Consider the following 15,417-nt stretch of genomic DNA (forward strand, 5'->3'; position numbering starts at 1 on the left):
TGTAGTGCTGTGAAGCCCTTCGACTTCAAGTTGGGTTTGCTCGATCATCAAATTCTGGTCTAATGTATACATCGGACTTATTTCTCTACTTACTACTTACCACTCTCAGTAGCTCACTTGGTCTCTTGACTTCTCTGTCGACACATCATACTACTTTAGGAAGCCCCTCACTATTCTCATCCTTATCTCAACATCTTCCAGCAATCCCCGATAGTCTTCCGGACCATAGCTACTCACGCACTCCCTTACGCCTCCACCCTTACGACGCTCTTGCATGCCCATGTCTTTTAATAACGTGTCGAAGTAGGGCAGAGTATCAAAGACAAGGTCAGGCAATGTATGCCCATAGCTCATTGCGCCCCGTAGTACACAGTATTGTGTATTACGGTATGTCTCCTCAAGTGTCTTGGTGGGCGAGGAGGGAACAGACAGGGTACCGTCAAGGTAGGCGGTGATCCAGAGACTTTGAATGTACGCGTTGGGGAAAGTGCCGAGACAATGCACTGCGCCTGCGAAGGCGATGTTGCGATCTGCTATGGCTTTCGGAGGTACCATAAAGCGGTGCAGGCGGTAAGGCTGCGTATCTGTAGTTGGCTGTTGGGCATGGCGAAGGGAGTGGTTGGGGTGGTAGACGCGACTTGTGTCCCTCTCTTTGAGGTAAGGGAATTTGGTGTATAGAGTCTCTTCTGACCGCTGTATGAGAGCTTCTTCTTCGGGTGTAGGTGGTAATGTCGTTGGCAAGCCCAGCTCTTTCTCCAGCTCTCTAGGTTCGAAACGAAACGTGTATCCCTTCTGCCATCCTGTCGCGCATACGACTGCGTCCGTCTCCAACACCTGTCCCGACTTCAGTATAACCTGTTGTTCCCCATACAGACTGGCAATATCGTCTATGATGATCTTGATCTTCCCTTCTTTAACCATCTCAAAGAAGCTGTTTGGATAGTTATGAATTGACAGTGCATTGCCAACTTCAAAAGCGCCTCTCCACGGCCGTAACTTCTTTGTCTCAGGATGCTTATCCATCCCATTCAGCGCGATAGCGTCTTCCCCAAGTATGTTCCAGAAAGCACCCACTGCAGTGGTGAAGACACCAAATTAGCGTTGTTCTCAAATGCATTCCAAACAATTACAACTTACCTAATTTTCTTCCGAGCCACGTGCGATGGAAGAAGGAGCGTAACCAGCCTTCAATGCCCGTCGTCGGTGCCCACGGGCAAGGAGACATGAAGCCAAAGAAGCGTGTATGAACTAATTTCTCTAGCCACAAACCCAAAGGCGTGACGTGACTAGGTGTCATCCATACAGGACCGTTACCGTCGGGACGTATAAGTAAGGTTGCTGTCGCTGAAGGCTGGCTAGCGCATGCGTATGCAACGTCCCATGCAGACTTTCCAGATCCTACAATGACGGTATGTTTTCCCGGCTCCGCGATGACCGAGTGATGTTCCGGGAAGTCTGCAGTATGGATCACCAAAGGTCGAAACTTTGTCGACGTTTCATAACGCGGTAGTAGCGGCTTGTTCGTAGTGCCTACCGCGATAACCAGTTTCTTCGCCTTGATCTCAACACCCTTCTTCTCTAGCATAGTCGATGCACAACGCAGCACCCAACCGCCCCCATCTTTATCCTTCTCGATGACATCAATAGTCGTTTGGCCCCTGAAGAACTTCTCTATGTCGGCCCATTTCGTGAATGCACAAAGGTAGTCGAACATCTTCGCGGCAGGTATATGCTCTCCCCTTTTCACCATAAACCTCTTCTCTTCCATAGGGAAGTCAGGATGTTCGTACATGCCCCACAAATTGTTAGTCCGAAGACCCGGAAAAACGCGATGCGGTGCCCATGGCCCGCCGATGCACGAGGCAGAGTCGAGGATAAGGATTGTGGCTGTGGGGTGTAGGCGGTGGTATGTGTGAGCAGTGGTGAGACCGTAAATACCGGCGCCTACGATTACAAGGTCTGCTTCTTCCATTTGGGAACGTGGGGTACCTCTCAGGTACTAGAGGATGTTGTGACACTATTGTTTCTGGTCACACTGACGGAGGTCCATAGGTGACGAGCACAAGGAAACCGTGGCAGGTAAAGCAGATTCTACTTATCCTATCGGTTCCTGCAACTTGAGCTACGACAGGGATGGCGGGAGGCCCTATGATTTTGATGAGGGAAAACAAGCGAGGCCTGTACCACCCATGCCATCGTTCCAGCAAGGACTACTAGCCGTTCACTTGTGAAGTTGTCGCTAAGTTCGATGAGTTTTCCAAGACATGAGAGCTAGTTGCTCACATGTAAAGCCGTGGCTCGCAAGGCGTCCGTGATCTTCAACGGTTATCAGTTCTCATTTACACATAAATCACAAGGCAAGATAAAGTGCGACAAGTGCGGAACAGTCCAGCGGAATTCATGGAATCAGAAACGACACTACCCATCAGCATCATAGCTTTGCCTTCACAGAGCCTACACCAGCCTTGACCTGTACAGCACCTGATGCATCAGTATCGATAACGACTACAACACCCTCCGAAGCGGTTTCATCCGACTTCAGTACTATCTCCTGACAGTCTTCATTGCCAACTTCGTTCGCAAATTGTACAACCACAAAGTCAATTGGTCGGTCTCCGACTACGATCATCGGCGCATGCCATGTCCCAGCCCCATATGTCACTGCTTGACTTCCATTTGCCACGAAGGCACGGAGATTCTTGAGGTCTGGCAAGCCCGGACCCTTTGGACGTGCTGACGGATGAAGTCGTGAGAACTGGCTCTGAGAAGGCGCGGTTTCGTTTGAATATGGGCTTGGTCTCGCTCGCGCAAAGATGTCCATAACGCTTCGTTTCCGTTCAATGTGCGGTGTAGGATATGGCGGCGCCCTACCCGTACGACGCCTTGAAGCACTTGCCGGTAGAGTAGGAGCAACTATGACAAGGTACTGGGTGTGTCTTTCCTGCTGCGACAGGCCCATGGGTATAAACGTTTGTGTGGTGAAGGGATGCCTTTCGAGAATGGCAACGTCCAACAGCTGCCTTTGGAAGTCTTCGCATCCTTCCTCGTCCTCATCCAAGTCCAAGTCACCCCAGGAGCTGGGCATGCTCATGCTCGGCTCGTGTGGCCGGAGGTTCCGTGGGGAACAGACAAACATGTTCATCACCGTCTTGGCAGGTTTCTTGCTCGGCGCAAGGTCATACAGGTTCGACATGTGCGTGACATCGAGGTACTTGGTAGCCGAGCCCTGGTTGGCCGCGACCGCGTCGGGTGGTGGTATGCGGTTGGGGATGGGCAGCTGCGCTGACGGTGATGTTGTTGGGTTCTCGATGACAGTACCGAATTGCGAGAAGGCAGTTGGAGTCAGAAGCTCCATTGGTATTCGAATCGAGGGAGCGGGCATCGAGGTCGGCATCTCTGCGGCACGACGTCCAAGGAGACGTGGACGGAAGCTACGATGGATCTGTGGAGTTGAGATGGAGCTCGGGAGCTTGCGAAGCGCTACTGATGCGATAACGATAAGACATGGTATGCTGGCGCATCAGCACAACTCACTTTTGCGCAACGCCCGTGGGGACTATGCTGTTGATCTTGCATATCGATGTGTGTGAGCGGCAGAAACTAAAACCAGGCAATGTCCATCCTTGGTGCTATCAAACTGCGGTTGGTGTTACTTATTCGAAGTTACTGGCCAGGTAAAGCTGGTTGCAGATCATTGAATCTCGAATCCTTCTGTGCAGGCGGCATAAGATCGGTCTAGATTGCAGTGACGTCGATACAGTCAGAAGGAAAGCCTGTGGAAAGAAAAAAAAGACTTCGCAGATTGATGACCCTACGCAGCTCCAGTCCATTCTGCTGTTCGGCCATTGTCCATGAGCTGGCGAGGCTGATGTCACAGTCAGCCAACGCCAGCGGCCCGCATTTTCCCCGAGCACTAGCGCGCGTGCCCACGGTTTTCTTTCTCGACTCCATGTTTCCATCGCCCTACGCTCGTCACACGGTCACCCTTCAATTCTCTGACGCGTGTTCCTCCTTCTCTCCCACGATCCACCCGTTGCCGCTGCGTGCGCCCAAAGTCTGCCCTTGGCCTATAAAGTCACAGAAACTACGTCACACTCGAACCCATACCCACACACCCGACGTGTTCCTGTCTTAGCCTTACTCATCGCCAACCCACAAAACCGAGCTCAGCAGTTGAGCCAGACTTCGCGACCACCAGCACCTTGCCCCACGCCCACTTGTACAACTTCCTGTGACTTTGACTAGTTATCATGGCTGTTCCCACACAGTTGGCTTGTACGCTCGCCCTGTACCATCGCTCCTGTTGAAGCACGCTAACAATATTCACAGACCGTTCCGCCAAGGGCATCGGGCTCTTCAACGCTGCCCCAGTGTATGAGGCTCTCCCTGGATTCGTCCGGTGAGTGCTTCCGTTGTGCCACGAGCTCTTGCGCAGCTCCTACTCCAGTGCCGACGCTAACTCGCCTAATAGACCTGAAGGCAACCTTCGCTGCTGCTGCTACTCGCCTGACAGCAAGTACTTCGCATGGGCAACACCAGAACAGGTTTCGGTGATTGATGCCTCGGTCGGCCACGTCATTACCACACTTCCTACACCGAACGTCTACGAGCTCGGATTCTCCCCCCTCGGTACATACCTCATTACATGGCAGCGCCCATCCAAGGACGAAGACGGAAACGCTGTGAAGAACCTCAGAGTCTGGAAGACGCTGTCCGACGAAGCTGAAGATGACGGATCGCGGGCGGTCATCGGCGAATACGTCCAGAAGAACCAGAGTGGCTGGAACCTGCAGTACACGTCCGACGAGAAGTATTGTGCGCGCGTTGTAACAAACGAGGTGCAATTTTTCCAGTCGAGCGATTTGCGCAACCCTTGGAACAAGCTTCGTGTCGAGGGAGTCACCGATATGATGCTCGCTCCAGGCAAGAACCATTCAGTTGCCGTTTTTGTACCGGAGCGCAAGGGCATGCCTGCTGCTGTCAAGGTCTTCCAAGTACCTCAATTTACCCAGCCTGTATCCCAAAAGACTTTCTTCAAGGGCGACAAGGTCCAGCTCAAGTGGAACGATCTCGGCACCAGCTTGATTGTCCTAGCGCAGACAGAGGTCGACAAGTCGAACAAGAGTTACTACGGCGAAACCAACATGTACATCCTTAGTGCCAACGGCACCTTCGATTCGCGCATTCAGCTAGACAAGGAGGGTCCTATTCACGACGTCTCCTGGTCGCCTAACTCGAAGGAGTTCGGTGTCACTTATGGCTACATGCCTGCAAAGACTACCATCTTCAACCAGCGCGCAGTGGCACAACACAGCTTCGACCTAGGCCCGCGCAACACTATTCTTTTCAGCCCACACGGACGTTTCGTCATCGTTGCCGGGTTTGGCAATCTAGCTGGAGATATGGACATTTACGATCTGGAGAAGAACTTCGCCAAGGTCTGCCATGTAAAGACCTCAAACTCGACCTATTGCGAGTGGAGCCCCGATGGGCAACATATTCTTACTGCAACCACTAGCCCGCGTCTTCGTGTTGACAACGGAATTCGCATCTACCACGTCAGCGGTGGCCTCATGTACAACGAAGACATGGCTGAACTCTACCACGTCGTTTGGCGACCTCAGCCGACCTCGATGCACCCCCTAACTGACCCTTTGACTACCATCCCGACGCCGCATTCGTCCGCACTCGCCTATCTGAGCACCCAAAAGACACCATCGAAGCCTGCAGGTGCCTACCGCCCTCCCGGAGCGCGCGGGACTGCTACTCCCCTACACTTCAAGCGTGAAGACGAAGGAGGCGCTGCCTACTCCAACACCGGTATCTCTTCGACGAATGTTGGCTTCGCCAACGGGTTCGGCAAGCCGCGTCGGCGTGAGGTACCTGGAGCAGAGGCTGCAGATACTCTTCCACCCGGTGCTGCCCCCGGTGGTGGTGTCAGCCTTACTGGCGCCCAGGATGGCGATGGAGAGCTTTCCAAGGCAGCCTTGAAAAACAAGAAGAAGCGAGAGGCTAAGAAGGCTCGCGAAGCCGCCGACAAGGCTGCTGGACTCGCGGCCGACGGCGTCAACTCAGCTAACGGAGCTGGACGTAGCCCGGAACGTCGCCAGCGTAGCCGCAGCAAGAGCGGATACGAGCAGCAGGGACGAAGTGCCAGCCAGCACCGCAACTTCGGTAACAGCCCAAACCGTCAGGCTCGTCAAGACGGAGGTCAGCGCCAGAACCCTGCCCAGCAACGTCAGCAGGCTCCAGTGCAGACGCAGGCTCCTCCTCCGATTCAAACAGAGAGTCAGGGTCCTCCCCCTGACCTCACTGTCACCAGCCCTGGTGACGGCAACCCCCAGGATAAGAAGATCAGAGGTTTGCTGAAGAAGATGCGCGCCATTGATGAGCTGAAGATGCGTCAGGCCGGTGGAGAGAAGCTAGAGGATACTCAGGTCAAGAAGATCAGCACCGAGAAGCAGATCAAGAAGGAACTAGATGCCTTGGGCTACAGCGGCTAGGAAGTACTTCAACGTCCCATCAATCACTTTAAGCCTGATCATCTCAGCTTGTCGTACATTATATAAGATGCATAATCAAGTCATGTATTTCGTTTTGCATTCAATTCATGGTCTCGTGATCAAGTTTATGGCCTCACGTGGTAGTACCCCGGTGTCCAACGCTCCCTGAGAGATCGACCAGCACTTTAATCATGCTGCTCCTAGTGCGAGGCATGCCCGCCCTGTGTGCCCAACTCGGAAGCAAGTTCACTGCCCTTCTTGAATGTACCGTCGGGGTTGCGCTGCAAGTAACAGGTTAGTTACGGATTCATCAACTGATCCTGAAAACAACTTACTCCGCTGTCATTGCTCGATGTCTCAGCACCGGATTGGTTGGATCCGTGCGAAGCATGTCCGCCTTGCGCGCCAAGCTGCAAAGGTGAGAGTATCAAGTCAGTGTATGTGTTACATCCATTTCGTATGGTCACAACGAACTTTACTAGCGACCTCAGAGCCCTTGGTGAAGGTGCCGTCTGGGTTGCGGCCCGCCTCACTGCTGTTCGAGGTAGTGTCTGCAGCGCCATGGGAAGCATGACCACCCTGTGCACCCAACTCGGAAGCAAGCTCACTGCCCTTCTTAAAGGTACCGTCAGGATTACGGTCAGCATTGTCGCTGCCGCCAGTAGAAGTAGACTTGACAAAAGTCAGTTTCTGTACACGAGTGTGCATGTGCTTGGTTCAGCTTACGTCGTTGTTGGCAGAGCCGTGAGAAGCATGACCGCCCTTGGCGGCGATCTCTTTCAGCTCATCTTTTGGCAAGTTCGCAAAGTTGGAAGGATTGGAAGAAGCCATTGTTGAGGTTGTGATCGCCTAGTGTTTATTTGAAGCGAGGAGTTTTACTTGTTGTGAAGACGGGTAACAAATGGGTATGGAGTGATGAAGATGGAGAAATACAAAGCACGTCTGTTTGTATCGCTCTTTTTGTACGCGCTCCTGTTTGCATCCCTAGGCAACACCACGTCACAAATGCGGGCAGCAAACCTGCATAAGGCTACAGTGTCCACCTCCAGGCATGTCGGCGCAGATCAAACATCCGCGCACATCTGATTTGCCAGAAAAACGGTCATCGTGATGGGCAAGCCACTGTAGCCTGCTTGTATCCTTGTGCGGTGCTGAGGATTGTGTCAGGACGAGCTGTGATGTCATTTCACGTGGTCAGACGCGTCGCGCGTACTCACGTGTTCTTGAAACACGCGGCGGCCAATCAGGGGGTTCGGTGGAAATGACTAGCTGTCTTCGACGTCACGTTTGACGCGAATGTCTGAGGCTGGGAGTGGCCCTGTAAATGGCCGCGATACTGACACGACTATTCGATTTCCCTACCATTATCGTCGCTACTCCGCCCTTCCCCTCTGAGCACATACTCCACATCGGTTGACATTACAATTATGAGTCTAAAGCGTAAAGCGGCGGCTGCGGCTACCGACGCGTCCAAGAAGCCTAAGCAGAATGGCAGCATCACCGCCTTCTTCGGCGCGCCAAAACCCAACCCCAACGCGCCAGCCAAACAGAGCGCTGCAGCAGCAAAGTTCGACAAAGACGCATGGGTCGCCAAACTCACAGACGAACAGAAAGAGCTGCTGCAACTTGAGCTAGACACACTACATGAGAGCTGGCTGCCGCACGTCAAGGATGTGCTACTTACTCCTCAATTTCTCGAGTTGAAGAGGTTCTTGAAGAAAGAGCTGAATAGCGGAAAGACGGTATACCCGCCGATGCAGGATGTCTACTCATGGTGCGATCTCCCACATCTTCTAATTGAAGCTTCCCCAATTAGAGAGGAGACTAATCGTCAATAGGTCGCGGCATACACCCCTCAATACCGTCAAAGTCGTCATCACAGGTCAAGACCCATACCACGGTCCTAATCAAGCCCACGGCCTCTGCTTCTCCATCCGCCCACCGAACCCTGCGCCCCCGTCGCTTCAGAACATCTACAAAGCCCTGAAGAAAGAGTACCCAGACTACCAGCCACCGCCAAACAGAGGCGGTCTTCTAACGCCATGGGCTGATCGTGGTGTTTTGCTCATCAACACTTGTCTCACTGTCCGTCGTGGCGAGGCAAATTCACACTCAGGCAAAGGCTGGGAGCTTCTCATGCAAAAGGTCATCGACACTGTTGCAAAGGTACGGACAAACGGTGTTGTATTTTTGGCTTGGGGCTCGCCGGCCCAACAGAGGACCAAGGGTATTCCGGTCGATAAGCACCTCGTGTTGAAAAGTGTACATCCAAGCCCGCTGAGTGCCGCGAGGGGTTTTGTAAGTTCTGCGATCCGCCTTGGTGCAGCTAAGATACTAACAAGATGCAGTTCGATGCCGGTCATTTCAGGAAGTGCAATGCATGGTTAGAGCAACGCTATGGCAAAGATGGCGGCATTGACTGGGACCTGAATGTTGATGCCGAAAAGGCCAAAGTTGATGCCCCAAAAACCAGCGTCGATACCGAAAAGACCAACGTCGATACTGAGAAGACCAGCGTTGAGGCCGAGAAGACTAGTGATGATGCCGAGAAGACTGGTGTCGATGCTGAAAAGACCGAGCTATAGCTGTTTGGGTTTTGTGTTCGAGCTTCTCGGAATCTTGGGGTTGGCGTACGGCGTTGCTTATAACCTCTGCTTTGAAGTTTTTATCCAGAGTTGGGCAACCAAAGAGCAGATGTAGGAATGTGACTAAACTCACTGTAAAGACGACAACCATTTCGGAGCATGATTTCAATTTTAATACCCTCACCTCAGCCTTCTGTTCTCCCTGAAACCCAGAACATACCTCTCTTCACCTGTCCCACGAACCAACTGTCCTCGTACGCTTCATCGAAATGCCCTAGCGCCGTAAAGAACACTCTTCCGCCTTCGATTTCCTGACACCACTAAACGTAGGTGTACTAAGTCAGTATGCGTCTCACACGCAGTTCGTACAGGGGCATTGCTTACAGCTAAGGGGTGGTCAGCTCCATGCTTCCCCCCGCTAAACGTTTCCGGATCTCCCCTCAGTAAGATCTGCAGGTTCTTGTTCTCCCTAGGATGCGTGTGGAAGTTATACCATTCGTCCTTCCAGCCCTCGCGCCCACCACAGCATCTCATGATCTGATGTTCCTGAGAAGCCTTTTCAGGAAGGATAGTGCCGGCTTCAGGATCAGGATGCATATCGAAACTCGCACCGATCAAGTTCGTATAGCATTCGTTTCCTTGCATAGCTGCGGCCGCACCGTGGATAGCCACGATACCGCCCCCATTTTGCACCCAGATCTTCAATGCATCCAGTTCTGGGAGAGTGAAGATCTCGTCACCAATGTTTTGAAGGAGGACGACGACGTGGTATTGAGTTAGCGAGGACGACGTAAACAACGAGGCATCTTCACTAGCTGTGACATTGAAGAATTCTGCATCGTTGGCCAATTTGTGGAACATACGTATTCCGGCTGGGATGGAATCGTGGCGGTACCCGGTAGTCTTACTGAAGACGAGAACATTCAAGGGTGTAGTGCTAGCCATGTTGATGGTGCTATCCTGGCGTGTTTGTGGTAATCCACCTAAGATATCTGTTTATTCCGAAGAGTTGTACTCACGCAAGAGCAGGCGGTGGTTGCTGGCAAAGGTATATGTTACAAAGCAAGCGTACTGAATTAGGCTGATATGCTATTCAACCCGGTATATGACGTCATGTACACCAACACTCTTGTAGAAGCAGACGACAGTCGTGTTGCTCGCGTTGAGATGCTCAGCTATGTGGGGTTGGACGTCTTCAGTGATTAAGAGACTAAGATCTTGTTCAGGAGCCTGTCTGGAAGTATGAACTCTCTGTACATTGAAGACACCAAGGGTGCAAGGACACTTTGTTCGATCTTGAAATTACAGAGAGAACGGCAGTAAAGACAATCATAAGGAGAGACTGAAACAAAGAGCGAAGCGTTTGCATCTTATTCATCTCAATACTGGAATGCGTACAAGGCAAGCTATGGTGTCGAGAGCAGCTTGTCAACACCATAGTAAAGCAGGTAGTATATACCGCTGGTGCTGGAACTTCGCAATGGTCACAGTCAAGTGCCGTTGATTTCAACCGGAACCCTGCAAGCAAACACATAAAGACGGGTCAGCGCTTCTAGCTCAGCTTTCGAGTAGTGACGGACGATGATACTTCACGATGCAGCCAACAGGTGTTGTCATTACGCGAACTTGATGATGTATGAAGTGTCGACTTCGCGGATTGCGAGTAGCCATGTCAGCTGGGAGAGAGAGATGCGTTGCTCGTTCCAACCTTGGAAGGTTCACCCTTTTCTCGAAGACCAGGGCAGGCACACCTCGCTCAGTCCTGTCAACGGTAGATACCGCGGTGGGGTGGATCTCTTGCCACCTACTGTTAACAGGCCTTAATCCGTTCGTTTAGTGTGATCACAGAGTCCGCCTCCACACAAGTGTGGTGTTTTGGCGATCGCAACTAGGTAGGTCAAAGTGTCTCGGGCGAATTGCAGGGGCCGGCCCGCATGCCAAGTCTCCCCATCAACAGTAACTTCCTTTTCAGGACAGGCTTGCTTTAACAACAATACTTCCACACCAACCATCTACTATCTCGCATATCACACCCACGGCGGCAATATAAACGGAAGCTTGGTATAGCTTGGCAGAGGGCCCACGCGGGAGACTACCACTGCTGTACACCTTGGTCGATCGCATCTTTAGTCGCCTGTGTTGATCATGGCTAGATCATATCGCTGTCCGTCGGTGTCTTACTGGACGGCAAGCATGATAGGTATTGTGTAGCCCCCCATTCAGGATTATGACCCTAGTGAAGCCACAAGAAGATCATTCGGGAGTGACCGTAAGCATGAAAGTAGAGGCAAGGGGCTCGTTCCTCACCAGCTGCAGATTGCCTCAAAATCGTCTCCCAAACAGGTCTCAAGAGTATCTTCTCACTCGATCTCGATGCCATAAGGAATTCATAAACAGTGTCATGTGAAAGCAGCCACTAACGGCCGAATTCGCCAGAATACCTCCTAGGGCCGGAGACACCACTATACACTATCGATGGTAAGATAGCGTGCTACAACAGCTTCCCGTTTCGCGTTGGACACGAGGCCTTTAGGTATCCATAATTATACAGCAGATAAGCAGCGTTTTGGCGGATGACTTGCATGAAGAATACTAGGCTGTAGAGGGAAATTGTAACTTCAACGGTACCAATCACCGCTCCGCCCAGCCTTTTCCATTCTGCATGTGGAAGGACCATCGGCTTTCCCCTGTTCTAGTGGTCTTGGTATTTCCAGCTCACCTGAACTACAGGACGACAAGGTGGCGAGGCTGGTGTACACATCCAAACCAAATACACAGGCCTATAGAAGAACGGATTGAGTACAAATAGGAGGCGGTTCGCCTCTCGTTCTCAGGCCAGTCCTTACCAGAGACCAGCAGTCCTTCGCTTCCACCTCCAGTCCCGCCATCATCTCAGCCAGCTTCATTCAAGATGCAGATCAAAGACCTCCTCACCGTTCTCGCGATACCCGCCGTGGTTCTCTCAGCAGCTATCCCCCAGGATCCCACTGAGATTCCCGACTGGGAGAATGGTAGCCAGGAGGACATTGTTGGTGGATCAGCCGCAGCCGCTGGCGAATTCCCCTTCATTGTCTCCCTCCAGCGCAGCGGAAGCCACTTCTGTGGTGGAACACTTCTCAACGCCAACACTGTCCTCACTGCTGCTCACTGCGCGGTCGGACAGACAGCATCCAGCCTCACCATTCGCGCTGGCTCTTTGGTGAGAACCCATCTTTCGTTTATTTTCAGCATGCTTCAAAGTCCTCCTTCAGCATCGAAGTGAACATGTGCAACTTCTCGCAAACCCGTGAGGAAAACAAATATCAAAGCTAACAAGCTGTTTTCAGAGCCGTACCTCAGGTGGCGTTACCGCCCGCGTTTCTTCCATCAAGGTCAACCCCGGCTACACCGCATCTACCTACAACGGTGACCTTGCTATCATGAAGCTCGCCACCTCCATCCCAACGAGCTCCACCATCTCGTACGCTGTGCTTCCCGCATCGGGATCTGACCCTGCCGCCGGAACTACCCTTACCGTCGCTGGCTGGTAAGTTTGACTGTCCCCTTCCGGTGTATACAAGATCCACCCATCTTCGAAGATAGTCTTCTGCACCAAGTATGTCTGTCCGCCAATGCATGGCTAACTTTCAATTCAGGGGTACTACTTCGTCAGGCGGTCAATCGCTCCCCACCAACCTCCTCAAGGTTGACGTACCTGTTGTCTCTCGCAGCTCTTGCCAGGCTTCTTACGGCACATCGGCCGTCACCACTCAGATGTTCTGCGCTGGTCTGACCCAGGGTGGTAAGGATTCTTGCCAGGGTGACTCTGGCGGCCCTATCGTCAACAAGTCCACCAAGGTCCTTGTCGGTGCTGTTTCCTGGGGTGAGGGCTGCGCTGCCCCCAACGCACCTGGTGTCTACGCCAACATTGGTCAGGCTACGCTCCGTAGCTTCGTGGCTGCCAACTTGTAAGGTCTCGACACCTACCAAAGTTAGGGGTAGGAGGGAAGCTGGAATTAGTAGTGATGATTGGGACGAAGCATGAAGTGATGGTCAATGACGGACTTGGATACTTTTCACAAAATGGACATCGTTCACTACACGCTTTTTTCCCTCTTGATTCAACACTCAAGGATCAGCAACAACATATAAGTCTATCTTTGCCCGTCTTCTTCTTAGAGTGGTAAGCGATGCAAGAAAACCCACCAGATTTCCCGCAAAATATGCTCACAATGCGTCCGGCGCAGTCAAGCCAAGGAGATGCAGGCCGGGTTCTTTGGAATGTACGCCGATAAACATTGTGTAAGCAGATGCAAGTAATTCTAGTCTCTGCTCGCTGTAGAAAACATAGATATAGGTCTGCTACTGTACTACATTGACTCAAATATCTTTGCGTAAAAACACTATTCAAAGCTTGTTTACAGACGTCAGGGTAGAAATCAGCCTGGAGGAGGTAAAATACATTGAACTGTGCTGTATTACCCACGGGCTGTCTTCACAACTTGAACTGTGTCTAAGTCTCTTGGCTACTCGATTCCTGTATCCATGTCGATGTGTGAAATACACACTTTCGGTCGTTTTACTCGGAGGGAGAGAAAGGCGGGGAAATGCCTAGCCAACAACACTGAGAAGGGTCCGAGGTCGGGCCAACTGATCTAACGCTTCTTGGAACGACAGGCGTCATCACCTCTCTCCTAATCTACTTTATGCGCCTTTATCCTCGATAGCTACATCGTAAGGTCCCAAATTTGTGACACCATGGCTTCGCGACTCCTCGAACTCCCACGAGAGATCCGAGATCTTATCTATGATTATGTCCTTGTACGCGATGTTATTCCGGTCCAATGTGCAGCCGTCCTATCGGAAGTCGCAGCTAGCCGCAGCCCTGGGATTTGTAGACAGCTCGACAAGAACTACCCGTTGAGACGCATACGCGCTACGCGCCGCATTTGGTACATACCTCGCTTCGATATTGGTCTGACCTCCGCGGCGAACGATTCAGGGGAGCTGAGGAACATCCAGATGACGTACCAACTGGGAATGCCATCAGATATGCTGTCCAGCCGCAGGATAGAAATTCGGCTGTTGCAAACATGCCGACAAATTTACCACGAAGCTAGGAAGTCCTTCTACGGAAAAAATCTGTTTAGCTTTACAGCAGACTTTAGCGTCCCGACTGCGTTCGCGTTCCTGTGCGACAGGCCTGCCACATCCCTGAAGCTTATCTCGTCAATCAAGCTTGTTTTAGTGGAGGCGAGCAACTTGAGGGGCACTATAGGAGCTCATTATCCTGTGCTTCGCAGGTCAACAGACTCGCTGGTGTTGCAATTCGCTTACAACCACTTCACGGATCTTTGTACTCTGCTATCCACTTCGCGCATGGATTTGCGGCGGCTACATCTTAGCATCAGCAGTTTACATCAACGATATGACGTAGCTCCTTCTTTGGTCAAAGAATGTTTGTCTTGGGAAGCAGAAAAGACCGATGGACCGCGACCATGGATCGCTTCCTGGATTGACCCTTTGACGAAGGTGGAAAGTCTTGAACACCTCAACATACATTGGGTTTTTGATCGACCACGGCTTTGTAGAGTGGCAGACACGATCTCTCATATGCGGTGCCAAATGCTTGCAGACACTCGAAGCACGCTAGCTGATCGGCCAGGCGCATCGGATGCATCCAGACTTGATTACCAACTGCACTATCGAGTCGCCATACAAGATGGCATCTCCATTAGTTATGAGGTATCTAAGAAGGACTTGGACAGTCACAGGTCGGCTGGTGATGATATTCAATCCAGTGGAGAAGAGTTGATGACTGCGTGGCGGCGACAAGTGCGAGAAATATTCGAGGCTTCCAGATGTTTATAGCCTTATCGTTGTATATCAACCAGTCACGAACGAGGAGGGTGGATTGTACCGCCGCAGCCCAAATTGAAGGAAAGCCGTTGAATTTAGTTGCTGTCAACAACAGAAGCGCCCACAGGTAGTGTGTACGCCTGTATTGACAGTGAACAGCGTGCGATCTATCTTGCGGCTGGAAGATCTGCGTCCGATCGGAGTAAGGCGATCTGGGGTTCCGAAAAGAAACAAGGTGCAGCTTTTGCTCTTTGTGCAAGGGATTCCCTAAGCCGCCTGCAATCAGGTTAGCGGTCCCACATGGTTCAACGCTGTTGGCTAGTCTCCCTGTTCCAGAGATGCCATCCCTGCAAGCTGAGGATTCGTAGGCGGCGCTTCAACATGTATAGGAAGCACGGCATCACAGAGGGATTGCTTACTGTGTCGACCACGCCGCAAGACAATGGTCACCCATAAAGTCATAGGTTCCGCGGTTTCACATTACTGCTTGC

The 15,417-nt window shown here is 51.9% G+C and overlaps 9 protein-coding genes across 9 annotated transcripts; 4 read left to right on the forward strand and 5 right to left on the reverse strand.

Annotated features, from left to right (window-relative positions):
- Window positions 1-57: 57 nt before the first annotated feature.
- On the reverse strand, window positions 58-2,293 carry CC77DRAFT_509289 (FAD/NAD(P)-binding domain-containing protein). The gene is made up of 2 exons (XM_018531967.1): window positions 1,138-2,293; window positions 58-1,073 (listed from the first exon to the last, which is right to left on the reverse strand). The coding sequence occupies exons 1-2, from the start codon at window positions 1,970-1,972 to the stop codon at window positions 151-153; spliced, it is 1,758 nt and encodes a 585-aa protein (XP_018389676.1). The 5' UTR covers window positions 1,973-2,293; the 3' UTR covers window positions 58-150.
- On the reverse strand, window positions 2,203-3,600 carry CC77DRAFT_509353 (hypothetical protein). Its single transcript, XM_018531968.1, has one exon. It carries the CDS (start codon window positions 3,392-3,394, stop codon window positions 2,432-2,434), a length of 963 nt encoding a protein of 320 aa, XP_018389677.1. The 5' UTR covers window positions 3,395-3,600; the 3' UTR covers window positions 2,203-2,431.
- On the reverse strand, window positions 3,525-4,105 carry CC77DRAFT_508357 (hypothetical protein). The gene has a single exon (XM_018531963.1). It carries the CDS (start codon window positions 3,957-3,959, stop codon window positions 3,654-3,656), a length of 306 nt encoding a protein of 101 aa, XP_018389678.1. The 5' UTR covers window positions 3,960-4,105; the 3' UTR covers window positions 3,525-3,653.
- Window positions 4,106-6,570, forward strand: CC77DRAFT_508358 (translation initiation factor eIF-2A). Its single transcript, XM_018531964.1, has 3 exons — window positions 4,106-4,275; window positions 4,330-4,399; window positions 4,472-6,570. Exons 1-3 carry the CDS (start codon window positions 4,251-4,253, stop codon window positions 6,501-6,503), a joined length of 2,127 nt encoding a protein of 708 aa, XP_018389679.1. The 5' UTR covers window positions 4,106-4,250; the 3' UTR covers window positions 6,504-6,570.
- CC77DRAFT_509182 (hypothetical protein) lies at window positions 6,532-7,421 on the reverse strand. The gene is made up of 4 exons (XM_018531965.1): window positions 7,230-7,421; window positions 6,978-7,175; window positions 6,839-6,913; window positions 6,532-6,784 (listed from the first exon to the last, which is right to left on the reverse strand). The coding sequence occupies exons 1-4, from the start codon at window positions 7,332-7,334 to the stop codon at window positions 6,704-6,706; spliced, it is 459 nt and encodes a 152-aa protein (XP_018389680.1). The 5' UTR covers window positions 7,335-7,421; the 3' UTR covers window positions 6,532-6,703.
- A 373-nt stretch (window positions 7,422-7,794) lies between these two features.
- Window positions 7,795-9,296, forward strand: CC77DRAFT_1016644 (uracil-DNA glycosylase). Its single transcript, XM_018524248.1, has 3 exons — window positions 7,795-8,277; window positions 8,342-8,801; window positions 8,852-9,296. Exons 1-3 carry the CDS (start codon window positions 7,931-7,933, stop codon window positions 9,086-9,088), a joined length of 1,044 nt encoding a protein of 347 aa, XP_018389681.1. The 5' UTR covers window positions 7,795-7,930; the 3' UTR covers window positions 9,089-9,296.
- On the reverse strand, window positions 9,274-10,033 carry CC77DRAFT_1057486 (secreted glycosyl hydrolase; the record flags this gene model as incomplete). The annotated part of the gene is made up of 2 exons (XM_018528017.1): window positions 9,274-9,399; window positions 9,473-10,033. The coding sequence occupies 2 exons, from the start codon at window positions 10,031-10,033 to the stop codon at window positions 9,274-9,276; spliced, it is 687 nt and encodes a 228-aa protein (XP_018389682.1).
- Window positions 10,034-11,882: 1,849 nt separating this feature from the next.
- CC77DRAFT_509520 (trypsin-domain-containing protein) lies at window positions 11,883-13,343 on the forward strand. Its single transcript, XM_018531970.1, has 3 exons — window positions 11,883-12,287; window positions 12,415-12,614; window positions 12,724-13,343. The coding sequence occupies exons 1-3, from the start codon at window positions 12,000-12,002 to the stop codon at window positions 13,037-13,039; spliced, it is 804 nt and encodes a 267-aa protein (XP_018389683.1). The 5' UTR covers window positions 11,883-11,999; the 3' UTR covers window positions 13,040-13,343.
- Window positions 13,344-13,758: 415 nt separating this feature from the next.
- CC77DRAFT_509561 (hypothetical protein) lies at window positions 13,759-15,211 on the forward strand. The gene has a single exon (XM_018531971.1). It carries the CDS (start codon window positions 13,826-13,828, stop codon window positions 14,936-14,938), a length of 1,113 nt encoding a protein of 370 aa, XP_018389684.1. The 5' UTR covers window positions 13,759-13,825; the 3' UTR covers window positions 14,939-15,211.
- The last annotated feature ends 206 nt before the right edge of the window (window positions 15,212-15,417 follow it).

This window comes from Alternaria alternata, assembly GCF_001642055.1.
Source record: "Alternaria alternata strain SRC1lrK2f unplaced genomic scaffold CC77scaffold_3, whole genome shotgun sequence".
Lineage (NCBI taxonomy): Eukaryota > Fungi > Ascomycota > Dothideomycetes > Pleosporales > Pleosporaceae > Alternaria > Alternaria alternata.